Source organism: Eublepharis macularius, chromosome 4 (assembly GCF_028583425.1).
Source record: "Eublepharis macularius isolate TG4126 chromosome 4, MPM_Emac_v1.0, whole genome shotgun sequence".
NCBI lineage: Eukaryota > Metazoa > Chordata > Lepidosauria > Squamata > Eublepharidae > Eublepharis > Eublepharis macularius.
Genome location: NC_072793.1, coordinates 111582565 through 111606682, shown reverse-complemented (window position 1 = coordinate 111606682; position 24118 = coordinate 111582565). Strand labels below are relative to the sequence as shown.

Below are 24118 nucleotides of genomic sequence, written 5' to 3'. Positions count from 1 at the left end.
GTGTGCATATACAGAAAGCTTACTGAGGTTTCCCTACAGGAATCTGATGAAGTGAACTGTATCCTAAGAAAGTAGGTATATGCTCTGAGAAAAATTGTTAGTCTTTTAAGGCTAGACTTTCAATTGTGAAACCAGGATTTGGGGGAGAAATTTCTACCGTGATTGCTGATTTTGAAGATTTAAATCTGTGTGCTTTTTCATGTTCCAGAGTTTTGGGACCTTTATCATCCATGAAGAATGCATTTAAGGGCTTGAGGCAGCTGTTTATAAACATAATGTCACCAAATTTGCACTGAATATAGTCCTTCCTCTAATCTAAAGACCCCCTAAGGTTCAACAAAGAGGATCAATTTTACAGACTGCTAAAGTAGATGCCTCTTGGCACAGGCACACTTTTCTGTACTGATTCCTATGGAGGGAAATGGTAGTCAAGCAGCAGCCTAGCAAGAGAATGCTGGCCAGCCACTGTCATTTAAAAAAAAATCCTGTCTGCAGTCATTTAATTTTCATAGTATTACAATGACTGACTGACAATTAAAAAATTGACCTGTCTGTTGAAACTCTGCATTGCCCATCCTCCCTTGTTGTAGGCCGTTGTTCATTTTCTTTTATAACGTGCAGAAGGCTGCCTTTGCAGAAAATCTCCCCATCCCATCCTGCAGTTCTTCCATATCACCTATGGAGGAATGTGGGGAGGGGGATGGAATGGCTGTTTTTCAACCAAATTGCATCAAAATTGGAGTGGAACAAGTGCTGCCTCTTCACTAAAGACCCACCTTAAGGTCATGGGGCCCAGTTCTACAGGCCTCTGAACAAGTTGCCCCCAGCCATCCTACTTTTTTAAAAAGGGCACCACCATACAAAACAGAGAGGGAAGGAGAACTGTTGCTATTCCATTATTTATTCCCTATGGGGGACATTTTTCAAGGGGGAATAGAATGCCTATTTTTCAATCAAATGACACCAAACTTATAGAGAAGCTTGTGTTGCCTGTCTACTACCCGCCTCAAGTTTCAAGCAAATTGGACCAAGGCATCCAATTTATGGGCCTCTTACCAAGGTGCCCCAGTAGGGTTGCCAGCTTCAAATTGAGAAATTCCTGGAGATCTGTGGGGTGAAACCTGGAGAAACCTGGAGAAAGCGGGGTTTGGGGAGGGAAAGGATCTTGGCATGGCATGATTCCATAGAGTCCACCCCAAAAGTAGCCATTTTCTCCAGGTGAACTGATGTTTGTGGCCTGGAGACCATTTGTAATTCTGGGAGATCTCCAGCTACTACCTGGAGGCTGGTAACTCTATGCCCCAGCCATCCTACTTGCAGAGGAAAAAAGAGAACTGCTCCCACAAAGGAGGAAGGGAAGGAGAAGGAGCAAGAATGATGCCCCCCCCCTATTTTTATTTAACTTAAATGGCACTACAGCTATTTTTAAATTTAAAAATAACAAAATATTTTATTTAACATAGAGGAGGAAAGTCAGGCGAATTTAGGAATTGAAAAATTCTGAGGTAACTCAATATAGATAACTCTGAAGTAAAATCAGTACATGCACAGACTTTAGTTCTTAGGTTTTAAACTTAATAAGAGTATTTTAAGCTCTTCACAGTTACTTTAATGTTTATGTTGAGAGGCTTTTGTTCCAGTGTTTTCCCAATCACTCTAGTTCACTTTCTTTGAGTATTCTTGAGTACTCTTTTTGGTTTCCAGAAGGCTAGTACCCTCTTTCCAGTACCCAAACCCCTTCTCTTTTGTTTGAATTTTCTTTATTTCAACTGTAAACTATACACCATAACATAATAAACAATAAACACAGAAAATTAAAAAAAATAGAAAAAAGAGGGGGTTTGTGACTAACTTAGAATAAGTGGGACTCTAGAAATGATATATACTTGTCGCAGAGAAAATTGGAACACAACTTGTAGTGTAATTTAGGAAGGGGGTTGTTTTCTTTTTTCTTTTCCTCTTAATTTTATAGATATATGTATTGTTAGTGTGCCAAACCCCTTCTCTTGAAACACCAGTACTCATCTTGAGTTTTGAACTTACCCTTAACGTCTTCAAAGGCAGTTTTTAACCACACTAGACCAGGGATCTCTGTACTCTTCAGAGCTAATTCCCCATTTGACTGAGTAAGGAAATTCACTAGAAGATCTATCCCATTTCTTTGGCCTGAATGGAGTCTGTAACTAACTTCCCAAATTTCCTTGCCAACTTTCCCCCAGTTCTCCCTTCTGCTCTCAGTCGGGGCTGAATTTCCAAACTGTCAGTGTTCAACTCCTCTCAGCTAGGGCTGAAATCAGACTCTCCCCGGCATCCAGTTCCAAAGCCTTTGTTCAGCTCATGCTACTCAATCAGATTCCCTGGAGTAGCCTGTCACTCAAAGCTCTCTGTTTCTGTGAAGAATTAACCCATAACAGTCCTTCAGCTCTATGTACAGTATTTCTAAGCTTTTAAAAAGTGCAGTCCATCAGAGTGAACCAGAACCACAGCTCTGCTGATCCCTGAACCTGGCTTGTGCCAACCCAGAGTCATCTTCCCCGGACCACTACATGGGAAAAATCAGAGAATAAAAAAAAAAATCAGGATGCCTGTTGCATGCAACTGATGGTAAGCATCCCAAACTGGAAAACTACATGAATTTTTCAGACAGCAGTAATACCCAAGATTCCAAATTTGTGTTTTCCAGAAAATCATGGTAACCACCCCAAACAGTGATTTTGTGGATATTTTTGGTTTGGGAATTTATTAAGTGCACACTCCTATGAGGAAACTTGCTACAATGAATTTGTTAGTATTAAAGTGCACTAGACACTTTGTTTTTGCTGCAACAGTCCAACCAGGCTACCCCACTTCAACTTTCAAAACCATCCTCATAGAGCTTATGTTATGTTACATTACGTTACGTTACGTTACATTACGTTCAGGGAGAATCTATGAGAGTAAGTTTATTCTATCCAGTATATTGTTTCCTTCAGTCACTCAGGAGGCAGTTAATTTGGTAATGGCTAACACATCCCACCTTATTTGAAACATTACAGAACAGAAGAAATGACCCTTTAAAAAAGCTTATTCCTTGCTTTTGTTGATTATCATAATTACCATGGAGTTTCTTGAAGACAGGCAGGCACTACAAAGCAACTTTAGCATCTGCACTAACTTACATTTTTGATGTGGTCTAGCAAACCTATTTTCCATGGCAATTGCTGCTCCAGTTCATTTTCTTCCAATCTCTGGCTGCAGTCACCACACATAATATCTCAAGGAATTACTCCCCCCCCCCAAGAAAGAAATAAGGAAGGAAGGAAGGAAGGAAGGAAGGAAGGAAGAAAGAAAGAAAGAAAGAAAGAAAGAAAGAAAGAAAGAAAGAAAGAAAGAAAGAAAGAAAGAAAGAAAGAAAGAAAGAAAGAAAGAAAGAAAGAAAGCTCATCAGCATGTGTGTTTAATCATGACACATACATGGATACACTCATATGAGTCACCCTCTAGACCTCAATTAAAATAACTACCATTACCAGGCAGTAATTTGGTCCCACTCCCAGCAATGACAGAGGGCATTCCTAGTTAGGATATGCTTTTATAGTTTCTTTGTAATCTTTCTGTATTAAAAAAAAATCTGCTAACATCACCTATTTTCATAGGAAAATATAAAACAAATATCTCTCTTCCTGTATTTTGTGCCACCCTCATAATATGTAAATCAGTGTTGCTGCTGCATTCTCTCATTTCTCATGGTGTTTAACCCATTTACATCACAATAAGGAGGGAAGGTGGCATAGAATAGCCTGATCTTTTCAGATCTCAGAAGCTAAGCAGGTTCAGTACGTTGATTTGAGACCGCCAAGGAAGACTCTGCTGAGGAAGGCAATGGCAAACCACCTTTGCTTCTCACTTGCAAGTAAAATACACACTTTTATAATTCAGTACAAAAGTTAAAACTACAATTTAAAATGCAGCACGTGATGGTTCACCAATCACCATAATACATCCCACATGCCAGTATCATGGAGGTAGGGCAGGCAGGTCAGCAGAATGTAAAACAAGCAGACCAGAAGCCACAGCAGAGAGGCCAACTGGGCAATTCGCCCACATCTCAACCACCATCGTAAGCCTGGTGGAACATTTCTGTCTTACAGGCCTGGCGGAACTGTAACAAGTCCTACAGGGCCCTAGCCTTGACACAGAGAGAGTTCCATCAGGCTGGGGCTAGGGCCCTGGCCCTGGTGGAGACTAGGCGAACATCCTTGGGGTCAGGGATCACCAGAAGATGTTTATCATGAGAACGAAGTGCCCTCTGGGGAACATATGGCAAGAGGCGGTCCCACATGTATGTTGGTCCCAGTCTGTTAAGAGCTTAAATGTCATCGTCAGTATCTTAAATTTGACCTGGAATTTGACTGGGAGCCAGTGCAGCTGACACAAAACAGGTTGAATATGCTTCCTAACTGGGGTCCCAGTAAGGATACGTGCCACTGTATTCTGGACCAGCTTTAACTTCTGGATCGGTCACAAGGGTAGACCTGCATATAGCAAGTTACAGTAATCTAATCTGGAGATGACCATTGCTGGGATCATTGTGGCGACCTTGGTGTTTGGGGTTCAGTGTCCACCTCTGCCTAGAATACTGTTCATGGCCCTGGTCAATTTGTCTGTATCTATTCTAGCACTTTGTTTCCAAGCCAAATATTCCTGGAAAGTCTACAAACAAAACATGTAGGCAATCCTTGTTTTCCGTTCCTAAGGTGTGGTATTAGGGGATATACCGTTTCAGAATGTAGAGGTCCATTTTGTTATTATGTCTGATAGAGAAATTCCATGGGTAGAGCTGTGATGGAAGTTGAACAGGTAAGAGGAGTTATAGGGGGTGGGGGTGAGCTGAGAGCTGATATGATGGGTGTTGCCTGAGAGGGTGGATTGGACTTACAGTATTCTGCCCCATCCCTGCGCACTAACAAACCATGTCTACTTTATCAAAGATGGTTTTGGTTTAGGACAGAGAATTCATAGCTCAGTTCTTTGGTTTTGGAAAAAAAAACTATTTAACCCATGTCAACAAAATAAACCCACATAAAACATCACCAGGTCCCAGTGGCTGCCAACTTTAAAAAAAAATACTTTAAAATTGATCTCCATCATAGTGGTTACCTCTAGAACTATTGCCACAATGTAATGGGGAAAACAGAAGGAGTTGAAAGGGTGACTGTTTATTCCTGTGCCTGAAAGTGATCGCAAAACTGTCAAAATGCGCCCAAAACCAGAAAATATAGGTATTCTTCTTCCATTTTTTCCTCACAGAGCCATTCACACTCTTCCTGCTTACCTCAAATACATTTTGATTTGCTAACATTTTACATCAACTATATTTTGTTTCAGGGATGTGGAATGGTATAGTATAGCCCAATCACATCAGATCTTGGAAGTTTGCAGGGTCAATACTTGGATGGGGTCCATTATGGAAGACTCTGCAGCAGGAAGCAATGGCAAACCACCTCTCCTTCTCACTTGCCTAGAAAGCCCCTTTCTAGAATTGCCAGTTGCAACTTGACAGCACATACATATGTACATATATTCAATTACCTCCAGCATAAATTACCTTCTAGAGAAAAAGAAAATATCTTTGCCTTAGTTCAGGCATTCACTCCATGATGGAACATTACAGTAAAAAAACAGTGCCTATCCCTTCTCGCAGTGCTACAGAGAATCCCCAGTGTGAGTCTCCATATAAACATCCAGTCATGCCGAGATTTCATTTAAACTGAAAAGCTAATTAAGGTCTGGAACTACCTGCATGGTGGAGGGGAAAAGCCCCTTCATCTGACTATTGTGTTCCTCTGAATTTAATATGCTTTTGTGGGCTTGGCCACAGTGGCTCAGTGTATGCTATATAACAAAGGGAATGTGTCTTAACAATGTAGATGTCTCCTCAATGGGTCCTGAGAGTCAGGAAATGGTTTTAAGTGCTCATTAGAGGTGACTTTCCCAGCTAGCTTGAGGGAAGGCGAAGATGGGTGTCTGTGTAAAAAGGAAGCACAGTTTTTGATGATAAAAGGGATAAGAAAGAAGTTGGCTGAAGGGGGTTCAGAATCTTTCCCTCTTTCTGGGGATCTGATGTAGGGTAGCGAATCAGCTGTCTTGTACAAGTTCCTATGCTCTATCTGCAATTTCCTCCAAAGGAAACACTGTCTCCTGGAATGTCTCACCACTCACAGCCTAACTCAATGATAAACTGGGAGTTTCATATATAAATCACTCTTAGCTTTAAAAAAAAACTCACTTAGCAAAAACAAGGCAAGGGGTGGGATTCAGACTGAGACCATTGCACAAGGAGAGGAAGCTTTCAAGCCCTGGCTGCTGCACCATTCCCCCAATCAAAACTGCTCCAAGGGGGGTGCTGTTTGCTCTGTTGTTAAATTGCAGGTGCATCAAATACCCATACAGTTTCACAATGTCTCCCCATGGCTGTTTTTAAACCATGAAAACAGCATTGACAGGGAAAGTTTGAAAGCTCTTTCCCCTCACACTGTGATCCACTCCCAATCCAAACTGAGCCCATGCCCACACCTGTTCAGTGAATTTTTAAAAAACAAGGTGCTCTGTACACAGAACTCTCAGCATACCATGTAGTTCAGCCTTCAGAGAAGAGGGGCACATGCAGTGATATAAACAGGGCCTTGCCAATTTTGAAGTATACAAGAGGCTGACTCTCTTTGTTCATATGTGTGTTTGGATGTGCATACATTTGTAGGAGTGCAAACATATATTTAGTACATTTATTTCTTGTGTTTCTGTGCACCTGGAGGAGCATGAGACAAATGTTGCTGCTGTCTACAGCTCCTCTTATATTTTCCTTGATAACATTTTAATGCCAAAACCATGCTCTTCTCCTGCCCCCTGCTCACTTCACCCCATGCCACTTACAAAAGCAGGGAATACATTCAGTGCAATAATGTGACGTCATTTGTGTAATTACCAGGGGAAAGAGGATGAAAGGCCAGGCTACTGCCAGTAGCATAATTCTAGTTCCAGGCTTGGAGCAGAGTCCATTGACAGTCTTGCAAGGAGGTCTAAGTGCAGAGCCTTGGGTCACAGAAGATGCACTCAAAGGTCCAGTTATTACACTGCAGAGTGGCTTGCTGAAAGCAGCATGGCCCCGAACCAATCATGTTGGACCTCTTTCCATTCTACAGTATTGGTTTCTAAATTTACTTTGAGAGAGGTTGATGTCAAGGTTGAAAAAGGCTTTTTAAGCATACATTTTTACCTTCTGTTCAAATTGGTCATGAAATGGCAGCAACCCAACTTTAACACTCACCAGCCAGGAATGCAGCCCATTTTGTAGCTTTTATTTACTATACTAATGAATACATTTTATCTTTTGGCACAAGGAAATTTGACATAGTTCAGGATATTATTTTACCATACTTGGAAAGCATAAGGTCCTTGTCTGATTAGGACAGCGATCATTAATTATTTGAGTCAGTGCTGGCAATAAAACAAATGAGAAAGACAAGTGCACAGGCTCCCAGATTGGCAGGAAAGGAAGGCTGCCATCCCCATCATTAGATCATGTGCAGAGTTTATATTGGATAATAGCCATTGTGATCTGAGCTCAGTTTCACCTTATCGCAATGAGAACAGGCCTGGATCAGTTTACGGCCTATTGCTAACCGGGAATAAATTTTAAAAGTGAAACACACAATTCACTGGTGATATTTCCTTCATGTCGTACAGATATCATAAGCAGACAAAAATAAACATGCTTGTTGATATATTAAAAAACAAGTAGTGACCTGAAAGAAAATATTGTGGATTGAGCTGTCATAATTGAGATGGGGGACACTGGGCCCTGTGCTGGGTCTGGCAATAGAGAGAGCTGGGCAAATTCCAGGAGGCAGTGGTGGTGAAGGTGGGGAGGGGGGCAGGGAAGTTGCAGGGAGATGGAATCCCAATCCTCCTGCCTTTACTTCCCCCCATTTCCAAACCCTTCCCTGTTCTTCTTTTTCCCCTCCCAAATATCCTTCCCTGTTTCCTTTTCCCCCAAGACCCTTTCCTCTCCCCTTTCCCCACTCCCAAACATCCTTTTCTGTTCTTTCCTTCTCCAAAACATCTAGGGCTGCCAGCTCCCTGTTGGGGGCGGGGGATGCCCTGCTCCCATCCACCCCACACCTGGCCGGCGGAGGTGGGGGAAGGCAGGGGAACAGGCCTCCTGGGCACACTCCCAATGAGACAGGACAAAATCACTCCCAGGAGTGACATTGTCGCACAGGGCCCAGGAGTGCTCCTGAGTTTTGCACCAGGCTGATTTGGGCCCTAAATGGCCAATTTGGGCCGTGTTTTGCACCAATCTGATTTGGGACCCATTTGCCTGTTCCTCTCTCCTTTCCCAAAATGCTTACCTGTTCCTTTCCCCCTTCCCAAATGCCCCTGGCTGATCCTTTCTCCTCCTTAATACTCTGACCTGTTTCTTGTTTCTAACTCACTTTTCCTGCAGCCTAAGGTTACCAGGTCCCCTTAACCTCCTGGCAGGAGGAGGGGGACCGGGCACTCACCTCCAGGGGCCTCATTCAGATTATGGCCACAGTATAAGAGTAGGAGGGACTTCTGTCCCCCCTCACCCATGTTGTTTTCCTGAGATGAAATGGTCCTAGGGCATTATTTGGAGGCTGCACTTAACATTTACCTATGTGGACTCACAGAGGGGAGATAAACAACTGGAAAATGTCCCCAGTTGCACAATAGTGCAAAATGAGCTCCAGAGTGAAAGTCATGCTCACTTAATCTTGAATCTCAGCAATCTAATAGTGTAGCACAATCTAATTTCACATTCATAATCCACCTGTCCTCAGCAGAGCTTAATGAGGTTAACAGAGATATGATTTTAAAATACTCTCTCTAAAATCAACAAAGCATAATCTAAAACAACACTCCAAATATAAAAAATTCATCTAATCATCATGTCAACTACTTCTGGAATTTTTTAAAAAGTCTCTATTCCTCCTAAAACTGAAAGTAGGAATATCTTACAAATATCCAGGAGAGTTCCTTCCACAACTATTAGGAAGCGACTAGGATGGCCAGAGCTCCCACTTTAACAGAAGACTTCCTTGCATTGATTTCCCATTCCCTTCCACAGCTTCATAGGCCAGCAGGGAAAAATGAAGAGGATTCACCAACATTGTGCTGATGAGCAGTGTAACTTCCTGTGCAAAACCAGAAGTGATGTCATCGCATCAGGGTGACTCTCTAGAATTCATCCACAGCTCTATGATTTAAGTTTTGGATGAATTCCAGAGCATTACTTCAATGCAATGATGTCACTTCCAATTTACATTGGATGTGACATTGCTCATCAGCGTAATGCTGGCAAGCCTGTCTCCACCCCCAAATTTCTCTCAACAGGTTGCCAGCCACAACTGGCAACCTTAGCAGTAACAGAGGCCCCAGGGTTGAGTTGTGGTCATCCATATCATTCCAACACAGGACACTTTCAACATAGGTCTATGGAGCCCTGTAGCACTGACTGAATTTTGGGGATAGGCAAGCAGGAAGTTGATCATTTGTCCTCAAACCTGAGCAACAGAGTGCAGGTAGGAAATAGTTGGGGGAAAATATATTTGTTGATACTCTAAGATATTATGGAGCAGAACAGGAAAAAAATTCCTTCTCCCCTTACTTTATTTTTTAAAAACTTCAACCAATGCTCAACAGCCCCCAGTGTTCAGCTTTGTTCCCATTTGGTCATTTAAGGTGGCATTTTTTCTGCATACCCAGCAAGGCCCACAAGTATGCAAAAACCTTTTCCTTATTTGTGGATAGCCCATTTTGCTGTCCTACTTAGAGACACTGGATCATTGTTGTTATCAGAGGTAGTGGTAGTGAATGTTAGAAACAACAGACTTCTGTGTACACTGTGATAAACTACAGTATGGTACTATCCACCCAGCTTTTCCACCACTTACTGCAGAGGTCTAATCACAAAACACTGTAACTGTTTCAATATATAACATGGCCAATGAGCCAATGTGACTTAATCAATAATTAAGTAACAGTTCAACTAGCATCTCTATATATCTGTCTTCTTTAAACACCAAACAACTATCCTTTCAAAACAGCTCATCATGAGACAGGTATGCTGCATATTTAGATTGTCTAAAATGCAGACAATATACCATAGTTCTTAATATACTGTTAGATGCCAATTATTCAATACCAATAGTTCAGAAATGGGAAGGGTGTCTGAGTTTGGTTCAGTAAGATGATACCTGTTCCCTAATCAAGCCTTTTGAGAGTTTACTAAGTGAAACAGAAATATGTGTCATGGTCCATCAAGGTCTGTACAAAACTCAGAGAGTGGCTCTGTGCAAACCACATGTGCGCACATGCAGCTCATCTGTGTTGATGGTTTTATGCTGACACCAAATATAAAATATGAAGGTGCTTTGTACTGAATGAGACCATTGATTGTACCTGGTTTTGTCTACTTTGATTGGTGGCAGTACTAAGGAAGAAGTCTTTCCCAGGCCAGCTCCTTGAAGTTCTTGAGCCCTTCAACAAGGAAAGCGTGTGCTCTACCCACTGAGACGGGGCCCCTGCCATGGAAAACGTGAGGCACTTGGTGTTCCTTATCCTTCCTTTTTCATTCCCTTGTTTGACACTACGTCAAACCACAAGGACTTTAAAAAAATCCTGTACTAGGAATGGTTATCACAAGATGTGTTTTCCTACACAGAAATTCATAAATGTATCACTGCAGTTCAGAATTACTATGAGAAATGCATATTTCCTGGGAAGCAATGGAAAGCATCCAAAATTGTGAAAGTCAGCTGTCAAGGAGACTATAATGATAAACTGTTACATGCAGAACAAAGGTTATCAGATAGTATCTTGCTGTAACTGAAGAAGTAGTCATTTTAACATTAATGATTCATTTACAGGAGAATAATAGTTTCATAATTCACACAAGTATCAGATAACAAATTAAAGGCTGATTTATACCACAGTAATAGTAAGTGTCAAAATGGTTCAAACACATTCTGGTAATGTTTAACTTCTTATTTATCCAGGAATAAGAAACAATTTTAATATTTCTAAATTGGAAAATGCTTTCTGTAAGTGTGACAAAAGTTATATAAAGGGAAGGAAACAGAGACTATCACTCAGCAGCAGAGTAGACACCCCTCACACAGAAGGACCTTGGCACTGGACTGTGGGCACCCAGACTGAGAAGGCATAAATGTTAGAAGGCTACACTTTTCTCTGATGCAGAACAAGTCTGTGACAAACATCAGGAAAAAACTGTATTCTGCTCTCTTTTTACAGAATGCTTCAATGCTAGGGTAATGAATAGACAGTCTTACCTTCTGGTAATCTGGAGGAAGTATGGACTGAATTGGGATCTACCTCTTCTTCAGGCTGGTAATGATAAAGTGTCTGAGATTGTTTGGGAGATAGTTGATTTTGCTCTTCTTTTAACGCAATAGGAGATGGTGGTGTTGGATTAAACTTGACCTTGGGGAAATGATCACCTTCCCGTTTTTCATGCAAAGAGTTTAGCCCTTGTGACTGAGTCAGGTTGGATTCCTTAAAGACCATTAATTTTTCTTTCTGCTTGTTGTCTTTTTTCATGTTAAGTTTGATTTTAAAACGGGCATTTTCTTCTTGCTCGTGTCTTGCTCTGTTCCCCTGAGTCTTCCTCTCTACTTCTGCCACATTTCTGGGAACACGAGTTGTTGCCACAACAGGTTCTTTTTCAATGCTGCTTGCTGTAGTCATTTTATGATTTGACTGCTGCCCTTTAGTTGTTGAGATGGTGCTTGTAGAAGTCCTTTCTTCACTATTTTCAGTGGCATGATGTGTTTCAGGGTGGTGTGTAGGAGCACTTGTGAAGGTCAGTGGCAGAGCTTCTTCAGTGCGTGAAACTGAAGGGGGTAGTGAAGAAGGAGTAACACTGCTTGCAAGATAGTCATAGTCCTCGCTTTGCTCCTGACCCGTGCTCTCTGGCTCTGTATGTGCTGAATAGCTGTAGTACTTTTTAGGTGGTTCCACTTGAGTAGTGTCTCCATCTGGTGCTTCTTGGTCATAACTGTAGGGATCGTCATAGTGCCTCTCTGGTTCAACATCATCCGATTCAGATAGGTTATGAGGATTTAATGTAGACTCATTACAGTCAGGGAGCTGATAGCACATGAGGTCCCCTCCAGAATTGGGACAATGGCAAACCTTGCATGGAGGCACATGGAATGTGTGACCTGCTGCATACTTCTGATCATCATGTACACAGCCTATTCTTCCACATTGAGGGCACCCGTCGGATGGTAGCACAGCATCAATGCAGTTTGGGGGAAGGTCTGGACAAAGCATAAACTGGCAGCTGATCTTGCCTCCCCCTTTGGGACATGAACATTCTGTGCTTCCAAAATCAACGAAATAGGATTGCCCTTCAGGGACTTTGCCATTTATAAACCCTACATTCACACAGTCATAGTACTGGTAGCCTTCACAGGTGCAGCCATGTTGTAGACAAGCAGCGCAGCATTCACCAGGCTCAAGCACTTCTTCAATGCAATTTTCCAGGTGCTTACACTCCACACCTGTGCAATCCTTCTGAGCCTTTGAGATGCCAATCCAAATAAGCACCAAAAAGGCAATGTTCATACAGCATAAATGTGACAGTTGGTGCTTGTCTGTAGTCTTCCTAAACAAGTGCTGCAAAAATCCAGCCTTCCTCATCTTTTATCGGGCTCTTTTTTCCCCTGGAATTTCTGAACACTCGGCTCCTGGTCAGAAATATTTCCCTGGATTCTCTTTTGCAGCTAGAGTCTAGGTTTATGAAAGAGAACTTTGTTAGAGGTTATACTCAGCACATATCCTGTTAAACATTAGAGATACTTTAAAACTGGGATAAAATTCCAACATCTGGAAACCTATATATAAAATTAATCATAATGTTGTCCAAGCACTATAAGCCCTGGACTCCAAGATGCATGTTTTTCATTTCTTTCTGCCTTTTCCTCCCCCTTTTACCCACTTTTAAAAGAGAAACAAGAAAGTTGCCTTTTTATCTATTCATAAAATATACACATAGTAAAATAAAAAAGCAGTACTTTGTGCTTCAGAGAATCTTTTTTATGCATCCAGTATAATATTTTTAGCATTTGATTTTTAAAAGAACAATTTTTGGCAGACAAGCCAATGCATAGCATTTTCTTTCTTCAGATATACATTTCAAGTATTTGATCATATTAGTGATGACAATGAACTTGAAGTGAGGGGTTCAAAACATGAATTTTAATATTTTGGCTCCTCCAAGTCCATTTTGAACAGTTCCAGATCCCTTCAGAATTCAACTATGATTTGAAATGGGCTTATTTTGGCACCCAAGCACATGTAGTGAAAGCAAAGGGTCAGTGTCTATTATGTCCTAAAAGCTTATGGCCAGATGAAGCAGGCTTTATAATCACTAAGATCCACATGAAATGTATGAACACCAAGAACCATGGTATATTTTCCATGATTCCTGGTGACCATACACCCTGCTTGGCAGTGTGTATCTCCTAATGAAGGCCTCACCACTGTCGTTCCTTGCCACCACCTTGCAGATAAATTTGGAAAATTTGGAGAGCCAGTTTGGTGTAGAGGTTAAGAGTAGCAGGACTCTAAACTGGAGAACCAGGTTTGATTCCCCACTCCTCCGTTTGAAGCCAGCTGGGTGACCTTTGGTCAGTCACAGCTTCTAGGAGCTCTCTCAGCCCCACCCACCTCACAGGGTGATTGCTGTGGGGATAATAACAACATACTTTGTAAACCGCTCTGAGTGGGTGTTAAGTTGTCCTGAAGGGCAGTATATAAATTGAATGTTGTTGTTGTTGTTAAAAAAGAAGGGATGGCAGTTGCATCTTGGCCCCAATATGCTTTCAGTGAGATCATAGGGCATGACAGAGCCCAGACTTCAGAATGGCCTCAGTCTGAAAACGATTTATTTTGAATTTATTATTTAAATTAATCATTTTGCTCAATGTCACCCCAAATTAGGATTAGGGAAATTTTTCTGGCCCAAGTGACTAGCAGTTTCAGGTCCAGGCTGGAGTGAAAATGCTGAAAACAATCAACTGAGAAGCCCATGAGGCAAGGCGGTGGCACCTGGCCTTTGGAACTTCCTCTTCCTTGAGGTTCACCTAGTGCCTACTTTATTTGTTTACTTGTTTACATCATTTATACCCCACCTTTTCCCCCAATAGGGGCCCAAAGTAGCTTACATCATTCTTCTCTCCTCCATTTTATTCTCACAACAATCCTCTGATGTTAGGCTGAAAGAATATGACTGGCCCAAGGTCAACCAGCAAGTTTCCATGGCAGAGTGGGGTTTGAACTTGGATCTCCCAGATCCTAGTCCAACACTCTAACCCCGACACTATACTGGCTCTTTACTTTATTTAATAAAATTTTTATTGGAATTAGAATCATTTGATTTCACATTACAATCAATTCCCGTTTCCCAATTTCTAACCCCCTCCCTTTCCCCCCTTTTTTGTAGACTTCCATCAGTTTTCCAACCCTTTGTCCCTTTTCCCTTACTCATTTTGAATTCATCTATCTAACAAATATATACTTTCCCTTTAATCTAAGCAATAATTCTTTAACTATTTTTAATACTCTGTACCCTATCTTTAAGTCCCTTCTTCCGTATTAGACAAACAATTTGTCCCTTCTTTCATAATTTCATAATTTCCTGGTTTCAAATATTTCTATAAACCATATACCATATAAACCATATAATCCATGCATTCATATAAGTCAACCAATTTAACTTATATTCTGTATATTACTTTTTTTTTACCTATCTTGTCTTCATTCTACTTTAGTTATATTTAATTATATTATTAATTTCCTCTTTCTTTAATTATACATCTATATAACTATCATCAAAAGTTATCAATCAATTTGATCCATATATTTCTTCAGGTAGACTTATTCAGTTTAACATGTTACACGTTTATACCAGAAACAATATTAACTAGTCGGTCCTTATAGTTAGTTATTTTCTATCCATATTCTATATATTTTTCTATATATAACAATCTAACAAGATAACTGCTTAGACATTTTCATTTCTCTCTCTACCCTCCGGTAAAGTCACCCCCCCTCTACATTTTGTCATGTTTCAATAATTCTCAAACTGCCACAGTTCTCCTCCCACCTCCCATTTCTTCAACACATATTGCTTCAGCTTCTCCCAGTCTGTGTTGAACTGTCCTGGGTCCAGATTTCTCAATTTTCTTGTCATTTTATCCATTTCGGCCATATACAGCAATTTGTAAGTCCAGTCCTCAATAGTTGGCACTTCTTGTACTTTCCATTTTTGCGCATACAAAAGTCTGGCCGCTGCTATCATGTAAAATAACAGTGTTCTATATTGGGCTGGAATGTTCTCCATTCCCAAGTTCAGTAGCAGGAGTTCTGGGTTCTTATTGATTTGAAATTGTAGAATCTCACTTATTACTTTTATTATTTCTCCCCAGTACTGCCTAGCTACCTCACACGTCCACCACATGTGGTACAGAGAGCCCTCATGTTTTTTACATTTCCAGCATTTATTAGAAGTGTTCAAATTCCCTAGCGCAATCTTCTTTGGTGTCATGTACCAACGATAGATCATTTTGTAAATGTTCTCTTTAATATTAGTACACGTTGTAGTCTTCATTGTGTTTTTCCACAAGTGTTCCCATGCCTCCATTGTTATTTCTTTGTTAAAATTTATGGCCCACTTCACCATTTGTACTTTAACTATTTCATCTTCAGTATACCATTTCAACAGTACTTGGTATACCTTGGAAATTTCCTTCTTATCCTCTTTTAAAAGTGTCTGCTCTAGTTCCGAATTCTCTGTTCTTATGCCTCCCTTTGCACAATCCGAGTTGTAGAGATCTCTGATCTGCCTATACTGAAACCAATCATAGTTGGGTGATAACTCGTCCTGTGTCTTTATTTTAAGTTTGGAAGATTCTATTCGGGTTATCTCCTTATATGTTAAACACTGTTGCTCAGTATCGACAGCTCTCGGATCTATTACTTCATATGGAACCACCCACATGGGGGTTCCTTCTTGTAGAAAGTCTCTGTACTTCTTCCAAGTTGCATATAGGCTTTTCCGTATGTAATGATGTAGGAACATGGAGTTCACTTTTACTTTATCGTACCATAGGTATGCATGCCATCCGAATATTTTTTTATATCCCTCTAGGGCCAATAATTTCTTATTCTTCAGCGTCATCCAGTCTTTCAGCCACACTAGGCAGATTGCATCATAGTAAAGTCTTAGATTGGGCGGTTGCATTCCGCCTCTTTCCTTTGCATCTTGTAAAACTTTCATTTTCACTCGAGGCTTCTTGCCTGCCCAAACAAAGTCTGATATTTTCCTCTGCCATTTTTCAAACTGCTTAGAGTCTCGGATAATTGGTATTGTCTGTAACAAAAACATTACTCTTGGTAACACGTTCATCTTAACTGCTGCAATCCTTCCCAACCATGACAAATTCAATCTATTCCATTTGATCAAATCTTGCTCAATCTGAGTCCATAATTTTTCATAGTTATTTTTGAATAGATCTATATTCTTTGCAGTCAGTTCAACTCCCAAATATTTCACCTTAGTTGTTACTTCACAGTCCGTTATTTCCATTAACAGTTGTTGTTTTTGCTTAGTCATATTTTTGCATAGTATCTTTGACTTCTTTTTGTTAATATAAAACCCTGCCAAATCTCCGAACTCCTTGATCTTCTCTATCACTTTTGGCATATTCTCCATTGGGTCTTCCACAATTAACATTATATCGTCCGCAAATGCTCTGACCTTATAAGAAAAGTCTTTTATTTTTATTCCGCGGATTTCTTCATCTTGTCGTATTTGTATCATCAGTATCTCCAATACCAAAATGAATAACAGCGGAGACAGCGGGCAACCTTGTTTTGTTCCTTTACTTATAGTCAATTTCTTAGTAGTCTCATCATTCACCACAATTGCTGCATTCTGGTCTCTGTAGATTTCTTTAACTGCTCTTATGAATCTTTCTCCCATTTGTAGCTTTTCCATAGTGGCAAACATAAAGTCCCAGTTCAAATTGTCAAACGCTTTTTCAGCATCAACAAAGAAGAAACCAACCTCTTTGTCACAACGCTTATCATAATACTCAATAGCATTGATCACTGTCCTTAAATTGTCTCTGATTTGTCTACCAGGTAAAAAACCTGCTTGTTCCTCCTCAATAACTTCCGAAAGCCATCCCTTCACTCTCTCTGCCAGTATCTTCGCAAAAATTTTATAGTCATTATTAAGTAAGGATATGGGTCTGTAATTTTTCACATTAGTCAGATCTTGGCCCTCTTTGGGGATCAATGAAATGTTAGCTTCCTTCCAGGTATCTGGAATCCGTTGATCCTTTAATACTCCATTGATCACTTCTTTTAGGAATGGTACCAGTTCGTTGGCCATTGTCTTATAAAATTTAGCTGTAAGTCCGTCTGGCCCTGGCGCCTTTCCCAAATTTGTTGATTGTATTGCCGTTTTTATTTCCTCATCCGTTACTTTGTTGTTCAGTCTGTCTCTCCACGCTTCCGAGATTACTGGGAGCTTCATTTTCTCCAAATATGTCGCTATTGATTCTTTATTCACCTCTTTCTTATTATACAATTTAGCATAAAATTTATAGAAGGCTCTACTAATGGATGTCTGTTCCAAATACGTTTTATTATCTTCACATATTTTATTTATTGTTTTCTTTTCCTTTCTCTTTTTCAATTGCCATGCCAAATATTTCCCAGGTTTGTTTGCACCTTCAAACCCTTTTTGATTCAGTCTTTTAAGATTCCACTCCAATTCTTTATTATTCATTGCTGTCAGCTGTTCTTGTAATATTTTAATGTCCTGATAAATTTTCTTTTTCCCTGGTCTCTTCTTTAACTGTATTTCTTTGGCTTTTATTTTCTCCATAATCTCCTGTCTCTTCTCCTCTTTCTTTTTTCTGGCTCTTCCATTTAAGTCCATTAGTATGCCCCTAATTACCGCCTTGTAAGTGTCCCAAACCTTGTTGGTTGGTACTTCTTTATTCATGTTGTATTGTATGAAGAACTTTGTCTCTCTTCTCAACATCTCCATATTCTCTCCCTCTTGAAGTAAGTCCTCATTTATTCTCCATCCTTTCCTTTTGCTCCTTCTCCCCAATTTCCACATAATTGGATTATGATCCGAGCCTACCATCGGCATTATTTCCACTTCCTTAGTCCATAACGCTAAGTCTTTTGAGGCCCAGATCATATCAATTCTCGATAGTGTAAAGTGTCTTGCGGAGTAGAACGTAAATTGTCTGCTTTTCGGGTTTTGTCTTCTCCATACATCTTCTAAGGTTTCCTGTTGTATCAATTCAAAAAACAACTTTGGTAGCAGTCCTCTCTTCTTTTGTGCAGTTGATGATTTTTTGTCTAAATCCAAATTTGTCACTCCATTGAAGTCTCCAGCAAGTATTATCTGGTCATATGAAAGTTCATCTAGTTGCTTCCTTAAGTCCTCAAAGAAGCTTTCTTTTGCTCCATTAGGTGCATAAATTCCAACTACCAGCACTCTCTTTGAATTCCATACGCATTCCACTGCTATAAATCTGGCTTCCGCATCTTTCATTACAAACTTTGGCTGCAGCTCCTCTTTAATATAAAGCACTACTCCTCTTTTTTTCTTATTAGAGGCCGCTGCAAAATCATTGCCCAATTTTTTTGATTTTAAATACTTTACATCTTGTTTTCGAATATGGGTCTCTTGCAAACAAACAATATCACATTTTTGTTTTAATAGCCAGTGAAAAATGCTTTTTCTCTTATTCGGTGAATTAAGTCCATTTACATTCCAAGATAAAACTTTACACTCCATAATCATAATCTTGTTGCTGGTAAGTCCTTTTCATTGTCTCTTATGAATCGCTCCATCTCTCGTTCAGATCTGATGCGTTTTTTGGCCCCTCCAAATTCAAAGGACACTCCTTCTGGTAATTCCCATCTGTACCTGATTTTCATGTCCTTCAAAATCTGAATTAGCGCCTTATATTTTTTCCGGTCCAATAACACCGATCTGGGTATTTCCTTCATAATGATAATCGTCTTGCCGTCAATCTCCAATGGATCTTGAAACTGTTTAGTCACAATCTTCTCTTTCATATTTCGGGTCGTGAATTGCACAATCACATCTCTAGGTAATTTCCTCTGGGTCGCAATTCTTGAATTTACATGATATACCACGTCCAGGATAGCCACAACTTCCTCCTCCTCCTTCCCCAGGTATTCAGCTAACACCTCAGTCATCTGTTCTTGCGCTGTCTTTCCTTCCACTTCCGGCAAACCGCGAAATCTTAGCTGCTTCTCCATGTGTTTACTTTCCGCAACCGCCATTCTCCCCCTCATCAGCCTCATCTCTGTTTGTTGCGTGTCAGCTAAATTCTCCACCGCGCCTTCTACTACTTTAACTCTCTGCTGTGTTCCTTGCAGTTCATTTTGCATTATTTCCATACCTTTCTTTACTTCTGACAGCTCACTTTTCACTGTCTGTTTAACCTCTTTGATCAGCTCCGGTTTCATGTCCTTAAGTTCTTTAATCACTTCTAAGAGTTTTTTGTCTAGGTTCTCTATTGCCGATTGCCACTCTTTTTTCGACATCGTGGGGCTTGCCTTAGCTCGCTCCCACGAGTCCGCCCTCTTCCTTAACTCCGTGGCGTAAAATTAAGCGTCTTTTTAATTTTTAATTTAAATGTCCCAGTCTTTTTGCAAAGAAAAAACTTTTAGAAAATCCAAAATGTCGGGCGTCTTTTCTCTATGGTTCTTCTATGGTTTTTGTAATCCAAAATGGCTTACTTCCTCTTCCGCTGAAGCCGCGGCTTTTCCCCTTTCAAAGATGGCGATTCCCTTCTTCCTGCCCTCCGGCAGGGGCCGCTTCTCTCCAGCAACTCTATTGTTATTATGTACTTCCTGTCTCCCGACTTCCCGCAGTAGCTCTCGCGATGGCAGAATTTTCTTACAGCTCCATAACCGCAAGTATTCAAAACAATAGTCCAAATTCTTTAATAACTTCTTTAAACTTAGTCTTTTTTCTATTTCGACTCTTGCCGAGTCTTCTCCTCCTTATAATTAGCCTGTTGCAGTTTTAAAATCTACTTTTAATCTTCTTTACTTTTAACAATCTGTCCCGTATCAGAAGATAGTGATCTTTACCTTCCCATTCACTTTCCGTGGGTTGTAATCACTGTTTCAATCTTCGTTTCTCCTCCACTCCTCTTTCCCCTATTGAAGCTTGGGTACGTAGGTCTTATGCCAACCGCATTGGCCCCGAAACTGCCGCAGAGATCTTTGCCGACCTGTCACAGGGTGGGACCTCAAGGGTCGTGAGGGGGCCCGTCGCGTAGAGCCCCCCCTCGCCCGAGATCAACGCGCCCTGAGGTCTTGAGCATTCTTTGCCTGCTCTCCGCCTGAGAGCAGTCGGCCGCGGGCTATTTTGCCCCCGCCGGCCGCTTAAAACGGCAGTCCGGTCAGCTCCGCAGTTGGAGCTGCGTCAGACCTCCATGAATCCCAAACCGGAAGTCTATACTGGCTCTTTACTGACCTACTTTACTGTCTTTTAGGCACCAGACCAAAATGTATCTTTTTACCCTGGCTTTTAATTACAGGGTTTATCAATCCATCTTTGGTCTGCATCTTGTTTGAAGTTTGTTTTATGGAAAGTTTTGTGCTCTTTGTGCTTCTGGGCTTGTTTATATGGCTTGTTGGTTTTACATTGTTACCTTATTATTTTAAGACCTTAGGCAGGAGTCAAAGACAGAAATCTCTTAAATAAAAAGTAAGAAGCAGTGGAGTTTAGCTTCCCTCACTCGCTGACCCACACAGTTTCAGTTTAAAAAGAAACCAACCCATTCCTCACTTTCTTTACAAGAAATAATTGGTCTAGTTAATTAAAAACATGAGGGTCATACAGTCCCTGAACCTTAAAATGTTGCCTATCTTATTCTATATGATGACCCCATTCCAAATTGTCCTTACCTAACTGCTTTCAAATAAAAATAAACATGTTGAGGATCTCATAAATTTGTTCCTTATCACTGATCTCTCAGGTAAATAGACCTCTGATCGTTCCACATAATGGGTCTCTAAAATCTTGTCAGATGTATCTTCCTCTGCTTGCTTCTATCACCCTCCACCATTATGCAGCCAAAATGCCTGCCTGTCTTCCAGAGAGTACAATTAAAATGTTTTCCTTTCCCTGTAGGTGTGCTATCTCTTATGTATGAGGAAGGGGGGGATAAAAAGTCTCTGCCTATACTCCAACTCTGCAGCTCCCTGCCTTCCAGATAGTACAAGAAAAACATTTGTAGTACTAGAGAATATTTATTTATTTATTTTATTCAACTTGTACCCCACCCTACCCGCAAGCGGGCTCAGGGCGGCTTCCAACAAACATACTGTTATAATACAATAAAAACATATTAACATATTAACACATTAAAATTCAGGTGCCATCAGACAGATCGGCTACTATAAGATCATCATAAGCCCTGGCACCACCATGATATCACTCAAGAATAGAACAGCAAGCAGGAGGTCCTACTGCTGGTTATATAGAAGCAATAAAACTATCCTGAAGCCTTTGGAAGAATTCAGTCCAGGTGGAAGCATCATCAGTTTCCTGTTAGGATAAGGCTTTTTAGGAGAAACATGTAATATCTCTTTCTGTTCAAAACACATCCCTGCATTATTTAAAGAATCACTTTTATCTTTCACAGCTCCTCCTTGCTGCTCTTATCAACTTATACAGCTGTGTAAGACAGATGATAAAGTACCAGAATAAGAGTTAAGATATCTGGAAATTATCAGCTGCCATAGTTTGGTTTTATATATTAAAAATACAGCTAAAAACTGAACATCCCCAGCTTATATCCTACTCTGAATTCTTGTTTATTTACTTTATTTATCCCACTTTTCTTCCCAATGGGGGTTCAGAATGGCTTACAACTGTTGGCAATCAGATCCCTTCATTATATTGGTAAGAGAACCTTATATATATGGAATATCATAAGCCCCTTTTTCAACACCAAATGGCCTGGCTAGGCAGAACACAGTTGTCAACTCCAGCTGAAGTATGGAAAACTACTAGAAGGTGTGTCAGCCTGACTAGCCACCTCCACGCCCCAAAGATGTGCAAAAATTCAGACAAAGAGTACTCAAGAAGTTCCCAAGTTAATCTCAACAGACCCTTCCAATCTTCCCTATTCAAGGCTAATCAGAGATCTGATAGCCACTCCCATCCAGCTATTGTGATTTATCAATGATTTATCCATGATAAATTATCATTGATAAATTCAGTTTCACTAAGAAAAGCTTAATCAAAGCTTTCCCAGTTCTTTGTCTCACCCCGGAGACAGCCATTAAGTTATTGTTTTGGGGAAGAAGATGCAATCCTGCCCCAGGGTATGTCCCATAGTAACTGGACTACCTGTTGCCCAATTCAGAGTGTGTTCTGAACGTATCCAATCACCCTCAGCCTACACGTCTGAGCCCCTCTCTCTTTTTGCTACAAAGTGCTAGACACTGAAGCTGTTCCTTTTCTGGACTGGTAACTATAACCCCCAAACCCTGAAACTCTATCCAACCTCCTCTCTGCTTTTCTTAGGAAACTCTGTATGTGTCTGGTGTATGTTCTTGTATGGTTGCTTTTGACACCCTTTTAACAAAAATCATTCTGTGAACACCTGCTTGGCTATTTTGAGAGTCCTCTAAGGGAAGGGATCTGGTATACATTAGTGGAGAAGACCCCAGTTACCCTTCCTCTCACAGCCTCTCCTTGCATGCTAATTCCCCTAAATTGCAAGGAGACCCCCCCAATTTGGGTAACACAACATTCTCTCTTTCTCCATTTTATCCTCACAAAACTCCTGTGAGGTAGGTTAGACTGAAAGTGTGTGACTGACCCAAGGCTACCCAGCAAGCTTCCATATAAATAATAATCCAATTTCATTCACTGTTTTACAATGTCAATTTACCTTCTTGTCATAAAGGCCTGTTATCTTTTTCAGCAACTTTTTCAGGTAATTTGATATTATGAAAGACTGGAACTATGTTTTTAACTCCAAAACAAAACTGAGAACAAAATTAAAATGGCAATATTGATCTTGGCCTTGAGTAAGATTTTCCACTTTTGTAGTAGGAATTATACCAGATCCAGCAGTAGAAAAGCAAGTTATGGCAGCTAGAAAAATGCCTTCTATGACCTCATTCAAGCCTGGAAGATACCTCCTTACTTCAACACAGCCAAGCTGGCAACCTAGATCCATGCCATGGTAATACTAAAACTTGTCTACTATGATGCACCATACATAGTCCTCCCATCTAAGTTAACTTGGAGACTCCAGTTGGCACAGAACAGTGCAGTTCAATTCTTATTGGGAGCTAGGAGGAGCATAAATATCACTGCCATTCTGCAGTCACTCCACTGGCTACCTATCAGTCACTGGGATCAATTTAAGGTATTGGCTATCACATACAAAACTCTTCATGATCTTAGTCTAGCACATCTGTGGGTAGGGTTACCAACCATGTATCGGGTTTTCATCCAGATAGTCCAGTATTTTCTTGGACTGGCCAGGAGAAATGTCCTGAAAATACAGGACACCTGGATGCAGGAAAGAAGGGAGGAGAAGAGGAGGGAGGGAAGGGAAAGGTGAGGAAAGGGAAAGAGCCGTACAGTATGAGGAAGCTGGCCAACAGGCATGATTTGGCCCAGGGGCTGGTGCTACTTGCAGGCCATGCCTACAACAGTGCCCTGGCCTCTCTGCTCCCCATTGAGGGCTGGGCTAGCCAGGAAGGGAAGGGAGTGCCAGGTGCTCAGGATCATCTCATATTCAATACCCCCCTGCAGCTGAAGCTGATGCTGTTGGGGTAATTCTGTTATTTGAACCTGGGGTAGGAAACTGAGAATGGGACGTGTTTGCTCCTGTTGTAATCTCTCCTGAGTCTGGGAGCCTGCTTGACCTTGAGTCCGTGAATCACACAGCCTGTTTTCCTGTCTGCAAATTTAGAGGACTGTTAGGAGAAAGGAGGG

At 40.8% G+C, this 24118-nt stretch overlaps 1 protein-coding gene across 1 annotated transcript in view; it reads right to left on the bottom strand.

The window, feature by feature from the left end:
• FBLN2 (fibulin 2) overlaps positions 1–24118 on the bottom strand; it is a 210378-nt gene that overhangs the window by 152468 nt on the left and 33792 nt on the right. The window contains 2 exon segments of the mRNA XM_054976283.1: positions 11352–12714; positions 12716–12813. Coding sequence (XP_054832258.1) covers positions 11352–12714; positions 12716–12813 — 1461 coding nt within the window.